At 39.0% G+C, this 21,707-nt stretch overlaps 1 protein-coding gene across 1 annotated transcript in view; it reads left to right on the top strand.

Moving 5' to 3' along the window:
- The window catches only part of cachd1 (cache domain containing 1), a 73,734-nt gene that overhangs the window by 13,316 nt on the left and 38,711 nt on the right, over positions 1-21,707 (top strand). The window contains exon 2 of the mRNA XM_088598583.1: positions 20,717-20,779. Coding sequence (XP_088454709.1) covers positions 20,717-20,779 — 63 coding nt within the window. The remainder of the gene's footprint in view (positions 1-20,716; positions 20,780-21,707) is intronic.

Raw genomic sequence — 21,707 nt, 5'->3', positions numbered from 1 at the left:
TGGACTATGTGAATATTCAAATATTCAGACAGGTAAAATGTCTGTTCGAATGCTTTGATCAACATTCAGTTAGGAACTCATTTCAGAAACGTTTGTGCATTATTTTTTGAGGAAGGAGTAAAAATTACTCTAATAGTATTTATAAGCACAATGACAAGAATTGAGAAGCAGGTCTTTTTCTGAGACTGTTATTGTCTTATCAAGCTCTGCATTGTCTGAAGGGAAATAGGACAAACTCGCTGAAGAGCATTTTGGTTTCACAGTTGAAAACTGCTGAGTCCGATCTTTAGGACATCTTGGCTGAGAAAGAGTTGGAATATAGAGTTGCACTCATTACAAACATTTTGGATCTTTGACAAACAGAGTTAGGTTTACTGAGGATACAGTGAGCATTGCTGTTAATGCTTGACTACCTTCAAGTCTGACTTGTGTAGGTCAGATGAAATCACTGGTGGACAACCAGGCACGTCTTGCGTGGTCTATACCTCTTTTAAAAATAGACTTTCTCTGGCTAACTTTTGGTGAGGTGCATACTGTCTAGCGATCTTTCATCACAACTTAAAAAATATACACTTTTGGCAGTTGGTTGTGGAAAGTGAAAGAAATGGCTACAGAAAATTAGCACATTTATCAAGAATCTGTGTTCCCCAGTTAAATTTGTGTCATTAGTTTTAATTTAGTTGCAGAACTTTGAGTAAACGGACTCATCGAAAGTCATCTTTTCTCTGAACATGTCAATATGATTAGCATTTAAATGAGAATTTCTGAACACCACTTTGACAATACAGTGTTATTACATTTGGTCTACTGTAGCAAAGTTTAATTAAAGTTGAAATTTCTGGTTGTTGCTCTGGGTGATAAATGTTTTTTACATGAAAGGAAAGGCTCTGCTCTAAGATTTTTTTCTTATTTAATAAATAATAATGTTTGTAGAAGTTGTTTTATTGTGTAACACTGTTCTGATTGGTCTTTGTTAAAGCTTGATGTGGCCATAAATGATCATATTACTATCACGAATGTTCTTAATTATAAATTAAGAAAAATCCTGCAGAACATATTCTGCTATGCTTCATTGTTCACATGCAGTTTTGTGTTTAATAAAGTGTACAACATTATGTCTGTAAAACACATATATTGTGATAAACTGTAGTTATATTGCAGTAAGATAAGATCACTTTATTAGCCATATACAATTTCTTGCATTCGGGATTTGTCTTTTCACATACTCCAACTTGCTCTCCATGAGACACACAGGCACACAGACAGGGAGAGAGAAGCTTGGGGTCAGAGCGCAGGCTCAGCCATTTATATAGCACCCCAGGAGTAGCTGGGGTTAAGGGCCTTGCTCAGGGGCCCAAGGGAGTTGGATTCTTCTGCCGGCTGTGGGATTTGAACCGGCAACCTTCCAGCCACAGGCGCAGATCCTTAGCCACAGTGCCACCACTCTGCCCTTATATACGTTCAAACTGGGGGTCCCCTACAACCAAAAGCTAACCTTTTTACTCCTCATCTAATGTGTGAAATCGTTAGTCAGCCATTGAATCTAGAGTTTATCTGGACCTGTTATTCTGCTTTTCATTTTTCTAATTAATGTTGGCATTATTTATAGTTACAGATTTATTTACATTTGGGTTTCTTAATGAGTGAGATTGGTTGTGGAGAGATCCTACAATGACAAAAAACCAGGAGCCCTCTTCAAAGCCATTCAGAAAATGCACCTCATTTCAGCAGCACTTTGATTTTTTCCCCTCATTGTTTAAAAACCTATCTACATACAAGGCTCTCTAATTGCTAAACTATGTGTTGTTCTGTATTCCATTTGAGTTCTAATAATTCCTCAAGCTAATTACATTTTTAAATTGGCTTCTGTAGCTGCTCCTGGAAAAGGATGCTTTGAAGAAAAATCATTTGAAAATGAGGCAGATTTTATCATGTTTAGCCTCTCTTTCATCCTACTGCCACCCACACTAAAAGAAAATGTTCCTGAATTCACTGGTTTAAAAAATATCCTGCAACTATATTTTTTCCAGACATGAAATGATTTGTTTTTTTTTATTTTCAAATTCAACGAATCTAATATTGCTTAACAATATCATATTCTAAAAGGCTTTCATAAGACACTAAACGGTCAGCATAAAGATCACTACTGACACTGATTTAATTCACTGAATGCAGTCTTGAGCCCCTGGTATCAGAAATTTGAAGATTTCACATTTAGATATATCAGATATAAGCAGATGAGTGCAATGATTTTCTGTATTCTGGGTCTGGCCTTTTACAGAACTTCCTGTGTCTGTTTCAACAGTCTGTTCCGCTGTAGTAACTAAGGAACAACCATGTTTGCTGGTTTGTTTGATGCTGTTTTACAATGCACTGAGTGATGATGATACAGAATGCTAAGAATTAAAAACTGGTAACTGGTTTACCTTAAAAGCTGAAAAACCTTATTTGTGCTTGGAAAAATAACAAGTTAATTTTTTGCCATAAGCATTGCAGGCTTAAATCGAAGACATTTTGCATTGTTCTTGTCTTTGAACTCAAAGACTTTCCCTCTTTATGCAGAAATTCTATTTATATTAGAAGAACACGTTAATGTTGTGAAACACCTGGCAACAAGTTTTTTCATTAGAAAAAAATAGGAAAATGTTTATCTGCTACAACATGTCTTATTGGGCACTCCATAAGGCTATGATTGATCTTGAGTTGTGATCAAATTTTAGAGGATTCTGATTGATATCAATTAATAAATGATAAGTGACACATTTGTTTTCTTTTTACCCACATATAACTTTAACAATTTTAAGTTATCAGTAATAGAAAACACTAGAGGGGTCTTTGGGTAAATTATTATTGCTAGTGACATACAAGACTCATTGTCTATCATGTCTAAGGCTTTTTTACAGGAGATTATATAAATATGAAGTCAGTTTATAGACACCCCCTAAAGCTACGATCCTAATTGTGAAGGTTGCAGCAGCTGTGTTCTTGCTTAGTGCTAAAACTTTAGGAAGGAAATCGACCTGTGTTTCAAATGGCTCCTTTATTTTGTACGGCGAGAGAAATCTTATTTACATTTTTAGTAGACGCGAAGTATGCTCACAATATGTTATTCCCATGCCTCTGACAAGGAGCATTGAATGCTCCTCTAACAATTACATGCCAACTAACACACAGTGCTGTTCATTTGAGTTGAATGTACTGTAGCAAATCATACCATTAAAGGGAGCAGTTGCTGTGTTTCTTTTTTTTTAAGTCTGCAATTAAAGGTGGTGTCTAAGTAGGGTAAATTCTTAATATTCTTTAGTGTTTGTTTTTTTGGCATTATTTTATTTATTTTTTCTCGCATAAAATTGTCCGTTATGCCTGGGTCTCCTGGGTAGCTTATTGGTAAAGACACTTGCCCAGGCTTAGATTGAGCTCTTTGATCAAGGTCTTGGGTTGAAGCCAGGGTCATGCTAGTATACTGTGACTGGGATTCCCTAAGAGTTGGCAGACCCCTCACTGAGTGTTGCAGAAGGTGTAGTTGGCCAGAGCTCTCTTGGCTCTCTTGAAACATGCCTGGGTTTGAGGTGCTGTCAATGCGTGATGCACCTCTACTTTACTGTTGACTCAGAAGAAGGCTGTGGTCCCGGTAATGTGATTTTTAATTCGTACTGGAAGCATTTACCCTGGTTCTGAGCACTACATGGTAGATATTTTTTCAAGGTTTGACATTTGGATAGGTCGTGAAATGGCTTGAGGAAATTAATGAAGAATGGGGCATGTACTAAAAAGCATTACAAAGACTAAAAACTGAGCACAAATTCTGTTGGAAAACACTTATTTCTTCTAGGTTTCTGTATGTGGAACATACTGCCGTATGAAAACAGCTGCTGTGTCTGAGAGAGGAACAGTCTAGGTAGACAAGCACATTAGCCCTACAGGTATCAGTTGAGCATGAACATGTTAGATTCAGTAAGGCTCAGCAGTGTCTGAAATCCCTAGAAATATGTCGAGTCTTAACTCCCTATCAAGGTAGTAAACTCCATTACAGCATAGGAACAAGTAATAGGTTTATTCCATGCTGAAAAAAAGAAGAAAGAAAACACAACGTTTTGGCCATAGAGCCTTCTTCAGCATCCATTATAGCATGTTGTACGACGTGATAAGTTTAGTTGAAGAAGAAAAGGAACATTCTTCAAAGACCACAGTCTCTTCTCTCCTCTAGATTATGGTAACATTATGGTCTCATTTTATTCCATATTTGCAGTAGGGTTTATGCGGTCTTTCATCAAGATTACCTTCTCTGTTTGGATATCAACAAAGGAGGACGTGCGATTTTGTTTGTTGCAACAAAAGGTCCTCAGCAAAATTTTAAAAAATTGGTTATGAATTCCCAGAACCAGCAGCACTAGCTTACTTTGAATTATGTTTAACGAGAGGTTACATTTAACAATTATTTTTAATGAGAGGTTAAGTAACCCAATACAGAATTAAATCTGTTGACTGTTCAAAAGGATCTGGCAAACTACATAAGCGATCAGTACGGCACTGCTTATATGGTTCGTTAATGCACTGATTGCAGTAGTCTTATTTAAAAGCTTTCTCTGTAGATGTGAAAATTGTTACTGTTTTTGAAAAAAATGATCCAAGTAATATGAGGATTGAGGTAACAATCTTCTAAGTGAAGAAAAGTTTTTTTATTGTTCTCTTTGTGGTGAATCTGTGAACTTCACGCAGGTGAAGTAATCTGGATTCTAATCTGGATAAATTTTAAGATTATTACTGCACTGGTCTGTTCTAGAGAGGGGGCGAGGAGTGTGTGGTGTAAGCCGATATATATACTCCAAATAAAATACTGGAAATAGGGCACATGAGGAATACATTTTTATATAAGGACGCAAGCTGTCCTTGAGGTTGCATGCTCTTGTTTCTTTCATGCTGTGATTTTCTGCAAGCGCTGCTTATGTGCGTAATAACCATAAAGCATTGAACCATAAGTCATTAAGTGCTTTTTTCTGATATCTTATAAATCAAGAAATTCCAATATTCCAACTCGGCCTTGTCAAAAACAGACGTATTGTCACACCACCGTCAGTACCTTGTTCAGTCATGGCCACATCTTTTGAGCCAATTCTGTATATGTTTAAAGTGTAAATATTTATTTCAGATTTTTGTGCTTGTATTAAAATTCTGAGCCTTATGTCACCAAATCCCCCCTCAATCAGTGCTAATCTATTGAAGCTAAGCAGGTGTGAGCCTGGTCAGTACCTGGATGGGAGACCTCCTGGGAAAAACTAAGGTTGCTGCTGGAAGAGGTGTTAGTGGGGCCAGCAGGGGGTGCTCACCCTGTGGTCCATGTGGGTCCTAATGCCCCAGTATAGTGATGGGGACACTATACTGTAAACAGGCGCCGTCCTTCGGATGAGACGTTAAACCGAGGTCCTGACTCTCTGTGGTCATTAAAAATCCCAGGGCGCTTCTCGAAAAGAGTAGGGGTGTAACCCCGGTGTCCTGGCCAAATTTCCAATTGGCCCTTACCAATCATGGCCTCCTAATAATCCCCTTCTATGAATTGGCTACATTACTCTGCTCTCCTCCCCACTGATAGCTGATGTGTGGTGAGCGTTCTGGCGCACTATGGCTGCCGTCGCATCATCCAGGTGGATGCTGCACATTGGTGGTGGTGGAGGGGAGTCCCCATTACCTGTAAAGCGCTTTGAGTGGAGTGTCCAGAAAAGCGCTATATAAGTGTAAGCAATTATTATTAATTATTATTATTATTATTGACGAGCGTTGGGGGGGGGGAAGCTAACTTTGTAGAGCCCCAACAATCCTGGGCACATGCTGAGGATTTCACATTCAATAAAGCTGGACCTGTGTGAAGCTCTACCTCATTGGCTGCCTGTGCGCAGCCCACATAACGGCTTTCCAGAGCTCCACCTCAGAATATTTGAGGCCCAGGGTGCAAATCTGTGCCTCAAGGGGGCTGGTATCAAGAAGATTCATGTTTTTCTTTCTGTGGTATAGCTGTGTGTTTGTTTTGGTTGTCTTAATAGCACAACACTCCACTCGCTTAAAAAAAAATCAGTATCCGGTTACTTCAGTTGTTCTGGCACCTGGCAAAGAGATGAGATTAGATTGAGTTGTTCAAACTGCTTTTCCCCTTTCATATTGTTTATTGGCTTCCAGTTATGCTGAGCAGGAACCTAGAAGTCTTCAGCAAATTTTCTTAATTAGAACTACAAGTTAGTGTGTTCTTATGACAGACCGAATACCACGCAACATACAGCAACACATGGAATTATGTACATAATGTACAATAAACTGTGTTCTAATAAATTGTCATTTATTAGAACACAGGTTATGAATTTGGGTTTCAACTGTACTGTATTATTCTGTGCAAACTGCTTGCTGGGAAATCATTAGCTACAGTGCGCATTCTTCGTCCTTCTTCGCTTAAGTGGTCAGTGACGCGCTGAAAATATCATGCTCCTTTTGGTATAAACGTTTTTGACCTACAAAGAGAAGAATTAGGCTACAGCTAGTGATCTTTAAGCAGGGAGTTCAAAAAGTAAATTGTTCTATTTTTCTGCATTTAGCTCAGAGTCACTGATAACATTATAACAGATAAGCTTTCCTTGCAGCCTCATTATAATGATAATGCAGGTTCATAACATTAGAGTGCTTTTTCTTTATTTTATCAGCAGGTTGTGTGTCAGTGTATTTTGTGTGGAACAGTGTTTTTGCAGATCCACTGTGACAGTGGCTTGTTAATGATGACCTTCTTCAAGGCACAGCACAATAGCTGAACTTCTGCGAAACAGGCACCTGCTTCATTTCACAAGTGTGTCAGGCCCGTGAGTGAGTTTAAATACATGTCCAAGTTAAGAAAATGTTTCATGCCATGATGCACCGTAGTCTTAAAGCACCTCACTGTGTCGTATGTCTGCAGTAAATTACTCAATATTTCTGGGCACAGGCATTCGGGAGTGCTTTTATAGGTGATTTTATACAGATCAGTCCAGAAGGAGTTTTAATTGTTCATGAGGACCTTAATAGCTTTAAGCAGTTAATTAGCAAAAGCTTCCCTCATTAAGACTGAGTAGTAGCCATCGTTTGTTTTTCCCACAATATATTGCATATAGCTCCTATTGAACAGGAGACATTTTCTGCTTCAGAAAATGGCCTATTTGTTTACATATTCCTTCTTATATGATTATGTATGCACAGTAACTTTTGACAAAGGAATCAAGTGCATATGGTTTTCTATCTGATGTTAGTGTGTGCATTTTCACTGTAAATGCACCAAAAATTAACCGGCAATTATTAATCAACATGGAATCGAACATCTGCAGAATTTGAAATACACCAACATTAAAAGGGAATGAAAAGCATAAAAGGCTGTGTTCTCTTTTAGTAATCTTTCTGGTAGATCTTTGTCTAGTATAGGGGTTTAATTCTCTAGGGTTATGCTGGATACTGGCGCATTGTGCTATAGTTTCACTGAAATAAGTTGCCAAGGATGTAAACGCTGCGCCAGCGCTTGAAACTGAGCTTTTATTTGGCTTCTTGTAAGTAAACTCTCCTACTCATTTCCAGGTCAAGGTTAGAGGTCTCCTCTATTGAGCCACGTCTTCATTAAAAAAACCCACTGTAGTTCTGCTGCTGGCGCTTTTGATCTATGTGGAAGCGTTCGGAAAAGATGGCTGCCTCTTTGAAATTCAGCGGGAGCCAGACAGCACGAGCTCCCTAGCATGCAGGCCCCTGTTAGAGACTAATTGACACCGACAGCTCTTCTTTACTTTGGGGGCATTCTTCTCCAGGCTTTAGTGCTCGTGTTGAATATGAAAAAAGAAGATATGCACAGTTTTTAACAGGGTGTGCGATTGTCCCCCCTCCCCCCCCGTTTTATTTCCTGCCTTGTTGCCCCTCGCTAGACAACCTGTAGTCGCTTCTGTTACACTGGAGACGCGGGCGCTCGGAATCCGCCCTGGGCAAAAACTAACTGCGGGATGCCTATTTGTTCTTTAGGGGACAAAGTGCCAAGGCCAGGACTAGTATAGATGCAGTATGCCTTCTAAACACCAAGGACAATACAAGGGTGATTTTCATACTCATACTGCTTTTTTTGAACGCTAATAACCTTTGACCCTACGTCCACACTGGAATTCTTAGAAATTAACGATTGCATGCTGATGTACGCTAGCGAGGCATTATTCGCTGTAATGCTTGCTTGTCTGCAGTGTAAGGGGAGTAGACACTCCCCTGCTTGACTGAGAGACACGTTCCTGAAATCTGCTGGCAGCCCCCTTTACGAAAGAGGGCATTCCTCTATGACAGGCTGATAAAGACGTTGACAGCTCTCTCCGAGAAAATGTTAGCATGTGTGCTGCAGCGGGAGCGGGAAGCGTGATGACACTGCTGGCATTTCAGCTTCCAAAGAGACAGGAGGTCAGGAAGATCCGAGGCAGAGTTTTTTTTTTACTTATCATCTCTCACTTGTAGAACCACCACAGAAGCGGTAAAGGGCTGCTAATGGTAGGATGTTTTCACACAGTTGTGCACACTGCTTGTTTGTTGAGACGCATGGAAGCAAATCTTTGCATTGAGCATTACAACATAGTCGAAGAATGGTTAGAAACGAGTGGAGGCCATTTCAACATTCAATTCTAGCCTATTTAGTGATCCATGGATTTCAACCAGCTGTTTCTTGAATGAAGCCAAAGTATAAGCTGAACAACTTGTTCCATTCTACCACAACCCTTTGGGTAATGAAACGCCTCCTCTTCTTGCTTCACTGTTGACTTTGAAGAACTCCTCTGGGCTGATTTTATCTATGCATTTGTACAAATATACCTACTTATTAGTTGCATAGATCAAGCACGTAAGATCACCACAATTACTTGGTAATGCTCCTGATTTTCGTGGTCCAGTAATGTCAAAGTGTTTCTTCTGAAATTGCTTAGTTGAGACATTGTTGTGTTTTGAGTCTGACAGAGCAGTACTGTACTTTATTTGGAAATATAAAGCAGTTGAAAAATAGTGTTTTTCCTTATTCTGTGCATTTTCATCAGATATTAATAGTTTGTGTATTTATGGCAAGTTGGTTTTAGAATCGCTATCCAGTGGTGATTATCCAGTGGTGTTTCCAAACAACCTAGAGTCAACAGTAAGTGATACTTTGAGACTGCTGCTTTTATATGTGTTTACCTGTGATTTTTGGCACTGTGGCTCTCTGCATTGGTTATAGCCATAGCTTATTAATGATCCACATCTGAAGCTCTCTTCCATTTTATTTGGACCAGGATACATAGCAATATCCAAAGATGACTTATAATGTGGGCAGCAATGCATCATACTCCACATTTCTCATCATTGAAGGCCTTTTGTGATCGCCTTTGTTTGTCCAGACGGGAGTCATGTTAGTCTTCCTTCACTGTAGACAAGGTTTCCTGTGAATACCCATTAAAGCAAGCCAACAGAATGTGTCAATTGGAAAGAATAAGCACAAAAAGTGAATAAAAAACACTGACCTCTTTCAACCTGTTTATTTGGGTGTCGATTAAGTTAAAACCCACAATTTCTTTGAAACCTGGAAGCTAAATAATGGCATTTTGTGACACTGAAAATGTAATGTGGCTGTTAAAGCAGTAGACTGAAAATTTCATGAAAACCATCAGCATAGTTTCCCAAAGTAAGCTTAAATGGCTTAAGTATTAGGAGCATTTGTTTGCTGCCTGACTTAACACACTTGAAAGACCACCCTGACTCACCTCTGATCTCACATTTTTATGTTAAAGACCATCAGTCCCTTCAAACTTGCCTGGCAGGTTCCTACAGCCTGAGGATGTGGTTCATTGACTAAAGCAGTGCACGTTCAACTCTGGGTAAATGCTCCTAAAGTAAAACCAGATTGTTATCCACAAAGGATAACGGGGTCTCAAGGTATAAGATTTAAAGTTTTGGCTTGTGTGGCTTAGACTAGAATTTGTTTCAGCACTTTCTGTACAGTTGCATTATTCATCCATTTGAAGAAAGGAGATTTGTGATTTTTTGTTTGCTTAGCCTAGTTTCAAAAACAGCATCTTGTTTAATTAAAAGCAATGTTGGTAATTACCCATCATTAAATGATTCGTTTCTTCTTTCCCTGGGCTGAACTTGATGAGTTTAACTCATTGGCCCCTTACGGGACAGAAGTTGAAACGTGATTTACGGCGCGTGTAGTAGACTGTTTAGATGTGGCAGCAGTGGGCTTGCAACAGGCGTTTAGAGCAGACTCCTTGTGAGGCTCTCTAGAATGTGTTCAGGAAAGGAGTGTGACCAGTCCAGTGTAGATCAGACAGTTTGTACTGAGAGAGGCTAACGGGTCCTGGCGTGGACTGATGAGTTTGGTCTGCGGGAGGTGTTAGCTGGATCGGGTACAGCAGCTGACTCCAGTCCGGGAGTCTTTCTTTGCCAGTGCATACTTTGGGCAGTGGGCTTAGAACAAACAACATAAACCAGATTTGATTTTCCTCACTGCCCGCTTAATAAAAAACATGCCAGCCTGTATGATTCTTTACCCAATCATTTCTGATTGTTTTTGTGTTTCTAAATTGTTTGCACATGCAAACGTTAGAGGGGGGAGATGAATAAAAGTAAGTGGGGTGTGAGAGCCACAAAGAAAGTAATGGTTAATTTCACAAAAGGGCACTATGGCTGAAACATCATTATTTTTCATTATTATTATTTAATTTCCAGTGTGGAATTAACCTATTCTTTACTTTACTTATTGTTTATATATATATCCCAGGGTATTTTCACATTTGGAGTGGTTGAAGATTTTTAGCACTAGTTTTTAAAAACTCTTGTTTTTACTTCTGTTTCATTATTTTCTGGCTTGGTTTCTTTTCTTTCTCTTGAATGTGTCACTGAGTAGAAAGTTACCATTTTTACTTTACTTTAACGCCTAGACTAGTTTTTGAGAAGCTCCATTAAAACCTGCTTTCAGATGGTACTGTGTCAAATTGTTGTTCTTCAAGTCACTGCTCACAATTGACTTGAGGCTGCCTCAGATTGAGTATTTGGAGAAAGACCAAGAACTGGAACACTTTTTCTCTCTTCCAGTTTTGATTTTAAGCAAGCTTGGAGTAATGGCTACTAGAAATCTTTGCTCCTAGACTCGCATGCTTTTGTTCATCATGCACATGCCCACTGATTTTGCTTCAGCGAGTGTAGCAGATGTTTACTATGGAGAACCACAGTGACGTTATCCATTCTGCAAGTTGTTTTCAGATAAAATTCTATGATTCGGACTTGAAAAGAATGCCACAGGTTAAAGCAAACTGGAAGATTTACACGATTAGCCCATAGAAAATGAGCTTAAGTTGCCAGAATTGGAGACTGCTTGAAGAAATGTCTTGATTGTACTCTGAGCTGGAGGGACTAAATCCTTACAGATGTTTTATGTCCCACTTTCCTTTATGCCTTCATGGTTATGGCATTGTAAACAGCCGATGACCTTTGAAAATTTCCGCACCCAAGACAGATGGGTTTTCCGTTTGTTTGCCACACTGACACCCCAATTAAAGAAAATGAAGAGTGCTCCATGGAAACGTCAGTACAAACTTGAGTTCAGCTGCTTTTGGAATATGTCTAGAACTCTGCAACTAGACTTTTAACTCGCACCGGACCCTGGCAGCTTGTCACTCCTCCTACACTTAAATCACTACTTTGGTTGCCTATAAAGTCACATTTTCAATATAAAATCTTGTTACTGGCCTTTAAGACTCGAAAGACTCTGGCTCCATCAGGCATCTCTTCACTCCTTCATGTTTACACTCCCTCCTGTAGGCTCCAGTCAGTTGAGGCTGGTCATATACTCACTGGACCCAGGACTAATCTCATAATAATATAATAATAAGAATAATAATAAGAATAATTGCTTAAACTTATTTAGTGCTTTTCTGGACACTCCACTCAAAGTGCTTTTCAGGTAATGGGGACTCCCTCCACCACCACCAATATGCAACATCCACCTGGATGATGCGATGGCAGCCATAGTGCGCCAGAACGCTCACCACACATCAGCTATCAGTGGGGAGGAGAGCTAGTAATGTAGCCAATTCATAGAGGGGGATTATTAGGAGGCCATGATTGTGTGTGGTGGTGACCATGCCTTTTCCATCGCTGCACCATTGTGATGGAATGCCCTTCATCCGACTATATGAGAGAAATTTGTTGACTCATCAAATCAATTTTTTTTGGCTCGGGCCTATGTCTGCTGGCAGTTTATTCCGTCACTTATTTAGTTTTTTTTTCTCTTTTTGTTATCACTACGTACAGAGTCCTTGGGTTTGGGAAAGCACCTTATAAACAAATTATTATTATTATTTGCTGGATTACATAACTTGAGAATTGTTTCCCAGCTTTCATAAGAAAGTTCAAGTTTGACACAAGTCTTTAAAAAAAAATAAAACTACACAAAATTAATCATGGCCATTTCTTTAAGGAAGACTTAAGGAGAGGGCCGATTGTTGTCTGACTATTACAAAAGGTAGGAAACTTTACGAGATGATTGTTTACTCCAGAGCCAAATATGAAGTATCAGTCCTGCCTCTGAATGCTGGGTTAGAAAAATAACATACAGCATCTGTATACTGCTGTGGTAAGGTCTCACATTCTTCTATATCCAGTGCAGAGATTCGGTGTTATGTTTGGGACATCTGAGCTTATTCAGCAACATCTAGAACACAAAGGCCAAGTGAGCACAAGGCCACCTTTTTAGGAAAGTTTAGCGGTTAAGTTTAGTTTTTGGAGACTTGTTGTCAAGCCACTTTTGTGGATCAAATCAAGGTTTGATTTTTCATGTGACTTCTGGTGACAACAAAACCGTCAGTAACACAACAACAAAAAAGTTTGGAAACCAGTTTCAGGATATCAATGATTGGTTTAAGAACGTTTCTCTGTGCCGCGCCACTCTTGAATGTTCAGCATTCAAGAAAATAAATATCTAAATTTTGTTTTTCCTGAATACTTTACCTTAACAGGGACAATCTTATTGCTTATTGTTTAGTTATATACAAATATTTGCTTTGGAAATACTGTATTAAAATGATATACAGTACAAGTAGCTGCAATAAATCTGCAGTTTTTTTAAAGAACACAGTGCTTTCAAATACCCACATATTTGTTAGTACAACACAATTTGTAAGTACCCTTTTCTACTTACAATTTGTACTTACACATTTATTGTACTGTACTTACATTTTATAAGTACAATACCAGCTATATAGCCTTGATATTACTACTAATAAGACTTAAGACTAATACTGAACAATGCAAATAAAAATTGAACAGAGTTGCTGAGTTTTTCGAACGTGTGGTCTGTTTTTTCTCTGCGTGTTTTTTATAATAGTATATAGTCCAGTTTTGGAGGTGTTTTATGATTAAGGACATCAACTTGAAAACAAAAAAAGACACTCAAAAGCTGCAGAGCACACCACACTGCCACTAGAAGCATAAAAGCACATCAGCCAATATTCCAGCTATCAAGTACCAGCAGAAACTAAAACACGTTCCCTTGTGGTGAAGAAAAACGTGACGAAGCAGATCTTTTAGACCCTGTTTTACATTGTTTTCTGTACATTCCCCATATAAATTATAAAAGAAAATCTGATGTAAAATCTCCATCCTGTTGCTTCTAAGATGTTACCTAGGCTTCTATATCTATGAGCAGGGTTCAGTTATGGTTATATGTACCACATCATTCTTTATTCCACAGAGTTTTGGTGAGCACATCCTGGTATTCTTGTATTGATGCAGCATTTTTGGAGACATGTCAAGATGGGCAGTTCTCGTCAGATTACTGCCAGTAGATGAGCTTTGTGTTCTCTTAATTAAAGAACACAAGTCAAAGGCATTGTTGTATTGATACATCTTTTTGACACTGTAGTGTACAATCTTTGCAGCATCTGAGCTGCTGCTTAGTTTCAAATTCCTGGCAGAAGTATGTTTTTTTTTTCCCCTTTCAAAGTTGTTCTTCCAGAGTGTATGATTAAGTAATGTGTAAGTCTTCTTTCACCAGGTTCTTCAGACTTCTTTTCAAATGACAGATCATCAAGCATAAGCCAGGCTTTTTGAGAGCAGCAGGAAGGGGAAGGACTAAATTAGTTTTAGGAGATGGATGAGCTTTGGAAATGTCAGGCTTAGTTGTGATCTCCAGTTTTTACAGCATGCTTAGAGAAAGCTTTATTTATTATCTTGGAATCTCTCACTGACACACATGCTATTTTTTGTATAATTTGGATAGGAGATTGATTGGTAATTAAAAAAAAAAAATAATAATACACAAAAGACCTTAACAGGTTCAGATGTAGACACCCTGATACACTAGTTTCTTTGTACTGCTCATGAATTTCAAACAACATGCAACAATGAAAAACAACCAGAGATTATTTTGGATAAATCTGTTTATTGCTCTGTTTTTTTTATTTACAATTATACAAGTTTCCATCATTTAAGGTGCTGGAATACAAAAAATGTATTAGATAAAAACTGCTTGTTTACTTCTCATTTAGTCTGTTTGTGTCTTGGATTGGATTGTATATCCACTTTGCTTTTTAAATATTTGTGTTTCCACTTTAGCAGCGTTTCATGTGAAGATTTAATGTATGAAGCAGACCTAGGTATTTGAGGGAAGGCTCTTAAACATATTTAAACTCAACTGTTGTCCTTTTTATTTGGGGTATCCCCTCACATATGGAAATTATTATAGCCTGTCTGCCTGACCAACATAAAACACTGCTTTTTGTTTTTGTTTTCAGAATGATAGTATCCACTCCCTGGAAACCCTGTGCTGACTCAATACTTCAATGGCTGTTCTCCTAGTTTTCCAAAAGATTTTTTTGTGTTTATAGGACTGGTGTCTGCTGTGGCTGTCTCCTTCACTGCAGGAGACAATTAACCCACAGGTCACCAGAAAACAGATCTTGGGACTGCTGGATTTATTTGTATTTTCTTTAACTTGTCTCATTTTACTTTTATGTAAAAATTGTTTTGATAGTATATGTTTAGACAGAGTATCATTATGGATATCTCAAGTAGCCTTTACACTTTTTGCCAGTTTTACCAACTTTGTATGAGAAACCAAGTGGCTAAAAGCTTTTTTTTATTCCTGGGGACATTTTGAGTGTTAACCAAACCGTCCTCGTGGAAATGTCTGAAAAGGGTTCTAATAGAGCTGCCAGTTTTATTAATTATGACCTACAGTCCTTTCTTTTGTAGCAGTTATAAAAACTAATCCATTTTTCAAATTTCACTGGGAGCTTTCATTTTGATTCAAAACAAAACCCATTATTTTAATACATGCGTGCTGTGACTATCCCTTAGCAATGCTCTTACTTGCCAGAATTCCTTAAAAAAAAGAAAGTTCTTTTTCTTCCATCTGGAACAAATTTTCCAGTCTTGTCTCCCCCACACCCCTCCCCCAAGTACCCTTCGACTGTTTCACTGGTTATTTTTCAGACTTAGAAAAACCTTCTCCCTAAAACTTTTACATTTCAAAGGTCGTCTTTCCATAACTGACCCCAGAGGGAATTATGGGAAGGGTGGGTTTGGACATGTCGTTGGAGGTGGGGGCACATGATTTGTCGCTCATGAAGAAGCGTCAAAGCCACCCTCTCCTACCCTAGGATCATACGTGTCTGGTTTATTTACATGTACATGAAGATATCACAAACATTACATGTTCTAATGTGATTATTAGCTAGTATGTCTTAATTTGTTAGTAAGAGTCTGCAAATTGGTAAATTGCAGTAATCAAAATGGAAGGCCAGATTGTCTTCATATAGTTTTATCCTGAAATGACTGTGCGTGCTTGTAACTGGATCCATGCCCTAGAAATTTTCCATCTTTATCTTCTATTATTTGTTTTACTTTCTGAATACTTTAATTGTTCTGAAAGAGAACCACAGGCCTAATGGTAAGAGGATGTGTCTGAATCTGTCTCAGATGGCTTCCCTCCATGTCTGCTTTTGTACCCAGAAACTCGTTAGTAATTAATTTCAGCTTGACTTGTGGACCATTTGAATGTTGTTAATTTACTTTTGTTTGCCAAAAGTAATTTAATTATAGCATTCTCCTTGGGGCTTAAAAGGCCTAGACATTTTAGCTGCTTTTCTACTTTTTTTAAAAAAAAGCTTGATGTGAAGGAACTATTCCTGTTTGTTATTTCTGGGTTGAGACCACTTTTCAAAAGCTCCGTCCAGCATTCTTGCAACTTAAAATCAGTTTTCTTTTTTTAAATATTGGCGCTGGCTTTAAAACGTGGCATCACAAACGCTTAAGTGTGGTATTCAACCCTTCATTGTCTGCTTTATTTTCTGTCACCTGGCATCCTGGAGGGCCAGTGTCTCTGCAGGGTCTCTTCATGGTCTCTTTAAAGCAGCAGTACCTGAAGAGCTGGCATTACCAGCTAGTTTATCTGGGTATGAGAAGAGACACCAGCCCTCTAGGACCAGCGCTGAACCCCCCTGCAAGCCTAGTTCCCCTTTAAAAACCCTTCCAAGCGCTGAGAGTTTTGCCTCAATCCATCCATCAAGCAGAGCTTACAGGTGACGTTTCTCACTAATCCTAGAGCCTGTTCAACTCGCATTTCTCCTGTAGTTTCACAATTGAGCCTGGAGTGGATTTTCTGCAGTTGCGTGTTTATTTTTCGCCAGCAGTTAAATGAGCTGTCCAGACATATTCTTTTCGGCAGAATTAAGATTTATGTCGTGTACGGGAATCTCAAGAATAGTGTTAAAGTATTTATGATTAATTACAGTTCTAAACATATCATTATAGTTTTATGGAAGCAGTGTGCAGTAGTAATTAGAGTTCTGGAGGGTCATGGGTTTAAACCCCCAGGTATGATGCTGCTGTTGTCCCTTTTAGCAACGTACTCTTCTCATAGTGCACCTGTGTGTGTATAAATGGGTAATCCCCACCTCATCAGTGTGAATGCACTTGTCTTTGCTTTATCTGGTTAAATAAAGGATTAAAAATAATCCTTAACTCAGAAAGCAGTGAAAACTTTAGTATTTCTTTTAAATAATAATTGGGATGCTAATTGCTATTTAAAAGTAAGTGGTTTAATGGGGGAAATGCGGAATGCAAAGAGGGAAATGGGGGAAATGCGGAATGCATAATATAACTATTATGTATGAAAGTTTAACTTCCTTGGTGGCTTAAAGAAAGGACCTACAAAAGTTGTTTCAAATTACAAGCATATTGCAGGTTAAAGGCCCTCACCATTCCTGTATTTTTTAAGTGATTGCGTTAAAATGTCAGCTGTTAAAAAGTCAGAAAAATGGCGCTTGCGTTCCTGGGTCCAAATGGAAGAGCGGAAAAAATACCCTGTCAAAATGTAGAATTTTTCTGGTGAATTGTAGATGTTGTGTCTTTCTGTGTGTGTTTTCTGTGCAGTATCCCCAGGTGCATGGCTGTGGGGTTTGCGTAGGTTTAGGAGTAGTCATGTCTTTAGAAATGCAATGAAAAGGCACATCAGAGGCAAAGGAAGGATGCAGCTTTCACAGCTCTGGCCCTTTGTAGTGGTGTGGAAGCAGCTTATTGGCTTAAAAAAAATGTACCTGCCGCTTGGAGCTACACAGCCTTTCTAGACTGAGTCCCAGTTGTTGTCTGGCCTTTTATCTCGAAAGTTTATAAACCTGCCCTGCTGGACTGTATGAACTCTCGGCTCCCAGCTTCTGGAAATCTGGTTTACTTTTTTTCAACATCTGACAAACTGCCCAAGACTGACTTTAAACCGAGGGCAGGCTGTGTGGCTGGCCAATCTTTTTAATTAAAAAGTTAGAGTGTAGTTTTGTGATTTTTGTGGTGAAGGTAGTAGTGCCAGCATTTATTGGAGGTTCAATGGGCCACAACCATCAATATGGCTGCTGGCAGGGCAACATTGGAATAACCCAGATCCATGAGAAGACAATTATTATGTAGCCTAAAGAGAGGATTAAGAAACCTTATCTGCAAACTGCTTTATGTGATTGCACCCTTTCACTAGCTGGTACAATCCCAAATTAATGTGGATTACAGCTATGGGCATGCCTTTGAAGATGGCTGAATTGCTAATAGGTTTATCCTTCAGCTGCACATTTTTAATGAAAATACTTCAGACCCTCTGACTCTTGTGGGGTAATTTAAAGAATCTATTTTCTCGCCATGTGTGTGCGCTTTTAAGCTAAGATGTTGAGTGCTGCTTCTGAGGAGCCATATTATGGAGGTAGTGAATAGCTAAGAGATGTTAGGATCTCTATCAATCAAGCATTTGTGTCTGTGTTTGGAGTAGGTCGAAATAGGTACAGTATGTATCCCAAGAAACATTTCAGGTGATGTTGACATTTTTTGATATCTTCAAAATTATTAGCAGTTGCGAGCTAATTTAATTTAGCAGGGATGTGAATGGCATATGCATTTAGTATGTGATTTCTGTATACGATTGTTATAAAGTCAGACTTCTAGGCAGGGGGTTTTGTACATTTATCATTGGTGCATGAGGGCACTTTGACAACATTTTCATGCTTTTCCAGTTCCATTACATGTCTGAGAGGTTGAAATGTCGAGGGAAATGGAAGAAATGGGCGTGCTAGTTGTCTCCCTTGTACTGAATGAACTATGAAAAGGGCTGATCGAGAGCTCTCATTAGCACTCTGCCTGTTTATAATTGGAATATTGTGGCTACTGACCAGTTGGGTGTTAATTTGATTAAGAAAAAAACCCTACTATGAATAAAAAAGGCTTCAGTGAAGAAACCCTACATAACTGAAGCCATTTGAGTTGGGGGCCACTCTGTGTTGTGGTGCCCTTTCTTAGGAAGCTCCAGCACTGGCTGGACAATGTGCCAGACACATTAATCCTCCTCGTCTGTCCACTGAGTCATCTCGTCAGCGGGCCAAGGGTTTCTGTGACTGCTCAAGTTTCGGCTTCTCTGAAGCTGCGAAATTCTTCCTTGCATGGGCAATAACTATGAGAGTCATCAAATCTGTTTTTAAAAAAATCAGCTTAGTTCACAGAGGATCATTTTTAATTGTGTTAATTGTGAGCTTTTGCATGGAAGACGAACATTTTAAGCAAGCAGTGTATTTTATAGAACAAACTGGAACTTGCTTTTGGAGGAAAGATGTGTTTTTCTTTGGTTGTGAAAAGGCTAAACAATCGAACTTGATATAAACTCATTATCAACAGGTGCCAAATCTACACTTGCATTTCAGTCTTGACTTAAGAGTTTTTTCCAGTCAGCTAATTTTATTAACACATAGCGGTAGCAATACATATCCACCGTTTTGTAACTACTTTTGTTTAGCAAGCAAAATCCCAATTCAAATGTCATGTTGATATCTTGTTTAAAATGACAGGCTACATGATTCAGTAAGAACTACATATATGAAGAGAAGTACCGTAATAATCTTTCGGCAGTTTTGAGAAGTACTTGTGCAGAATAGCACTGTATTACATTACTGAGAAAGTGTGTGTCATGGTATAGGTGGCGCCAGCAGCTTCCAATTTTTTTCACCTTAATTGGGACTGTCTTCGTAAAACTGCGAAATTATAATGATGTCTGTGGGGGATTATTTAACTTCTTGTAGCACAGTGTGGGCTGCGTGAATTCCAGGGTGGAAGGGAAAAAAATGCACGGTAATTTGTGCCTCCTGGCATAAGCCTGACAGTGGCTCAGGGAGAAAAAAAACGTATACATCGAAGGAGCATTTTTGGAAACTGCTGTATAGCGGTAGATAGAAAAACACCTGCTTCCTGTTTAAGGTAAATGATTTTTTAAATGTTTTAGATTACCCGACTCTCTCTCGGGTGAGATGGAACAGATTTTTGGTTAATCTGTTTCTGCAGCTGTGATTTCTGGTCCTGGAGTCTTGCACATTTGCCCTGGAGAAAGCGTTCCTGTTCTTTCCCGATGTCAGAGACCTCAAGGGTCTGTTTTAAGACCTACTGGAGTGCTGACCAAGCCACATCCCTAAAAATGGGTCTCGGACCCTATTTAGAAAATGCGGTCTTTGGGGATTAGACTGGGGTTAGCAGTCCTGCGTGTTTTCTTTAGTCCATAAGCATGCAGAATATTGTACTGTCTGTGTTTGTGATAGCTGTGAAGAGCTGGCCACTTTGTGTACTTGGGGAATACACTCAAAATAAACCGAGTTTAGTCATGCATACAAATGGCCCTGTTGCATATTGATGGGCTTGGTCTACTCAGAACCAGGAGGTCTGTTAGCAATTATGTTCGCCAGGAAGGTCCATAGTCTTCGGGAATAGGCTACATAATTATTCTAAATTGTGTCAATTTGCAAAAATAACTTAATTCCAGGAAGTCAATCATTAGTTGTAAAATAACAAGCAGAGTTGATGGGACTCAGCAGAGATGCAAACTCCCTCTGCAGCCCAATATTCTTCATATAAACATCTGCCTAGGTGGTGAGGAAAACTTCTCTGGAATCGGAAGAGTATGAGTACAGCAGATAAGGGATTTTTCTTCAGGCGGCCATCTCTTAATAACCGTCTTTCCACCACAGGGGACAGGTGAAATTTCTCTTCTAATCCTGCCTCACAGCTCCAAGGAGCTGGTGCCTAGTAATAATGGGAGTTTTTTCATTTTTTGTGTTTGCATGACCAGATTATTGATCGCGTTGGCCTTAATTTTACATTTTTGAAAAGGCATTTCATTCGCTGTATTTTCTTTTCTTTCTTACAGAGAATATTCAGCTCCTTTGTGTATACTGAAAAAACGTCAAACGGTGAAACAGAAGTTCAGCAGGTGAGTCACAGCCTTGCAAATTTCTACCTCTGTAGTCTGGATGTGATTCTCGAAAGACATCATTCACACTGCGCTAACATTAGTTTGCAGAGTATACCTTGCCACTTCCTTGGCTCTGACCTTGAGGGATAAGTCTCCCAGGAAGGGTTTTCAAAACTTTTGGCTGCACTTCTATTCCTGGTGTAGGTAATGCTCATAAAACAGAGGAATGCAACATTGAAATATAATACCATTTTGGTAGGAAACTTTAACTAGGCAGTAGAACATTGAAGCTGCCCCTTTGCTGAATATCTGCCCATAAGATAGGTGGATGCTGCACATAAGACAGGTGGATGCTGCACATTGGTGGTGGTGGAGGGGAGTCCCCATTACCTGTAAAGCGCTTTGAGTGGAGTGTCCAGAAAAGCGCTATATAAGTGTAAGCAATTATTATTATTATTATTATTATTATTATTATTTTTATTATTATAAATTGTACTGCAAAGCACCCCATTTGTTGACAAGTCCGTGTGCTTCCTTATCATACAGTGAGAAGCACATGGCTATTCTATGTAAGGGAATAGTTCAAATAAATACCCACTTGGTTCTACTCCAAGTGCAAGGTGATTATGTGCAATACTTGCTTGGAGACCAGTGATGGAAATTAGCCTTTGGCGACTTTTAAGTTCACAGAACATCTTGGGCTAGATTCACATAGCGTGAATGCCACAATCATTTCTGTCCCTGTGAAATCATTTTCAGTTGATAAATAATTAGCCCGATCTGATAGCACTGTGCATGTCTCAGATTCTGCCTGAAGATCCCGAGGTAGGAAATTAGATGAGGCACATCTTTTGCTTCCTAACTAAAACCCTCTGTGAATATGGACTGTGTTCATTGCTTACAATACCATTAGCTATTTACACTTTGCAAGTGTTTTTATGTATGA

The sequence above is a fragment of the Lepisosteus platostomus genome, chromosome 11 (assembly GCF_059453375.1).
Source record: "Lepisosteus platostomus isolate fLepPlt1 chromosome 11, fLepPlt1.hap1, whole genome shotgun sequence".
Taxonomy (NCBI): Eukaryota; Metazoa; Chordata; class Actinopteri; order Semionotiformes; family Lepisosteidae; genus Lepisosteus; species Lepisosteus platostomus.
The sequence above is the reverse complement of the archived record's forward strand: the minus strand, read 5'-3'. Positions and strand labels throughout refer to the sequence as shown.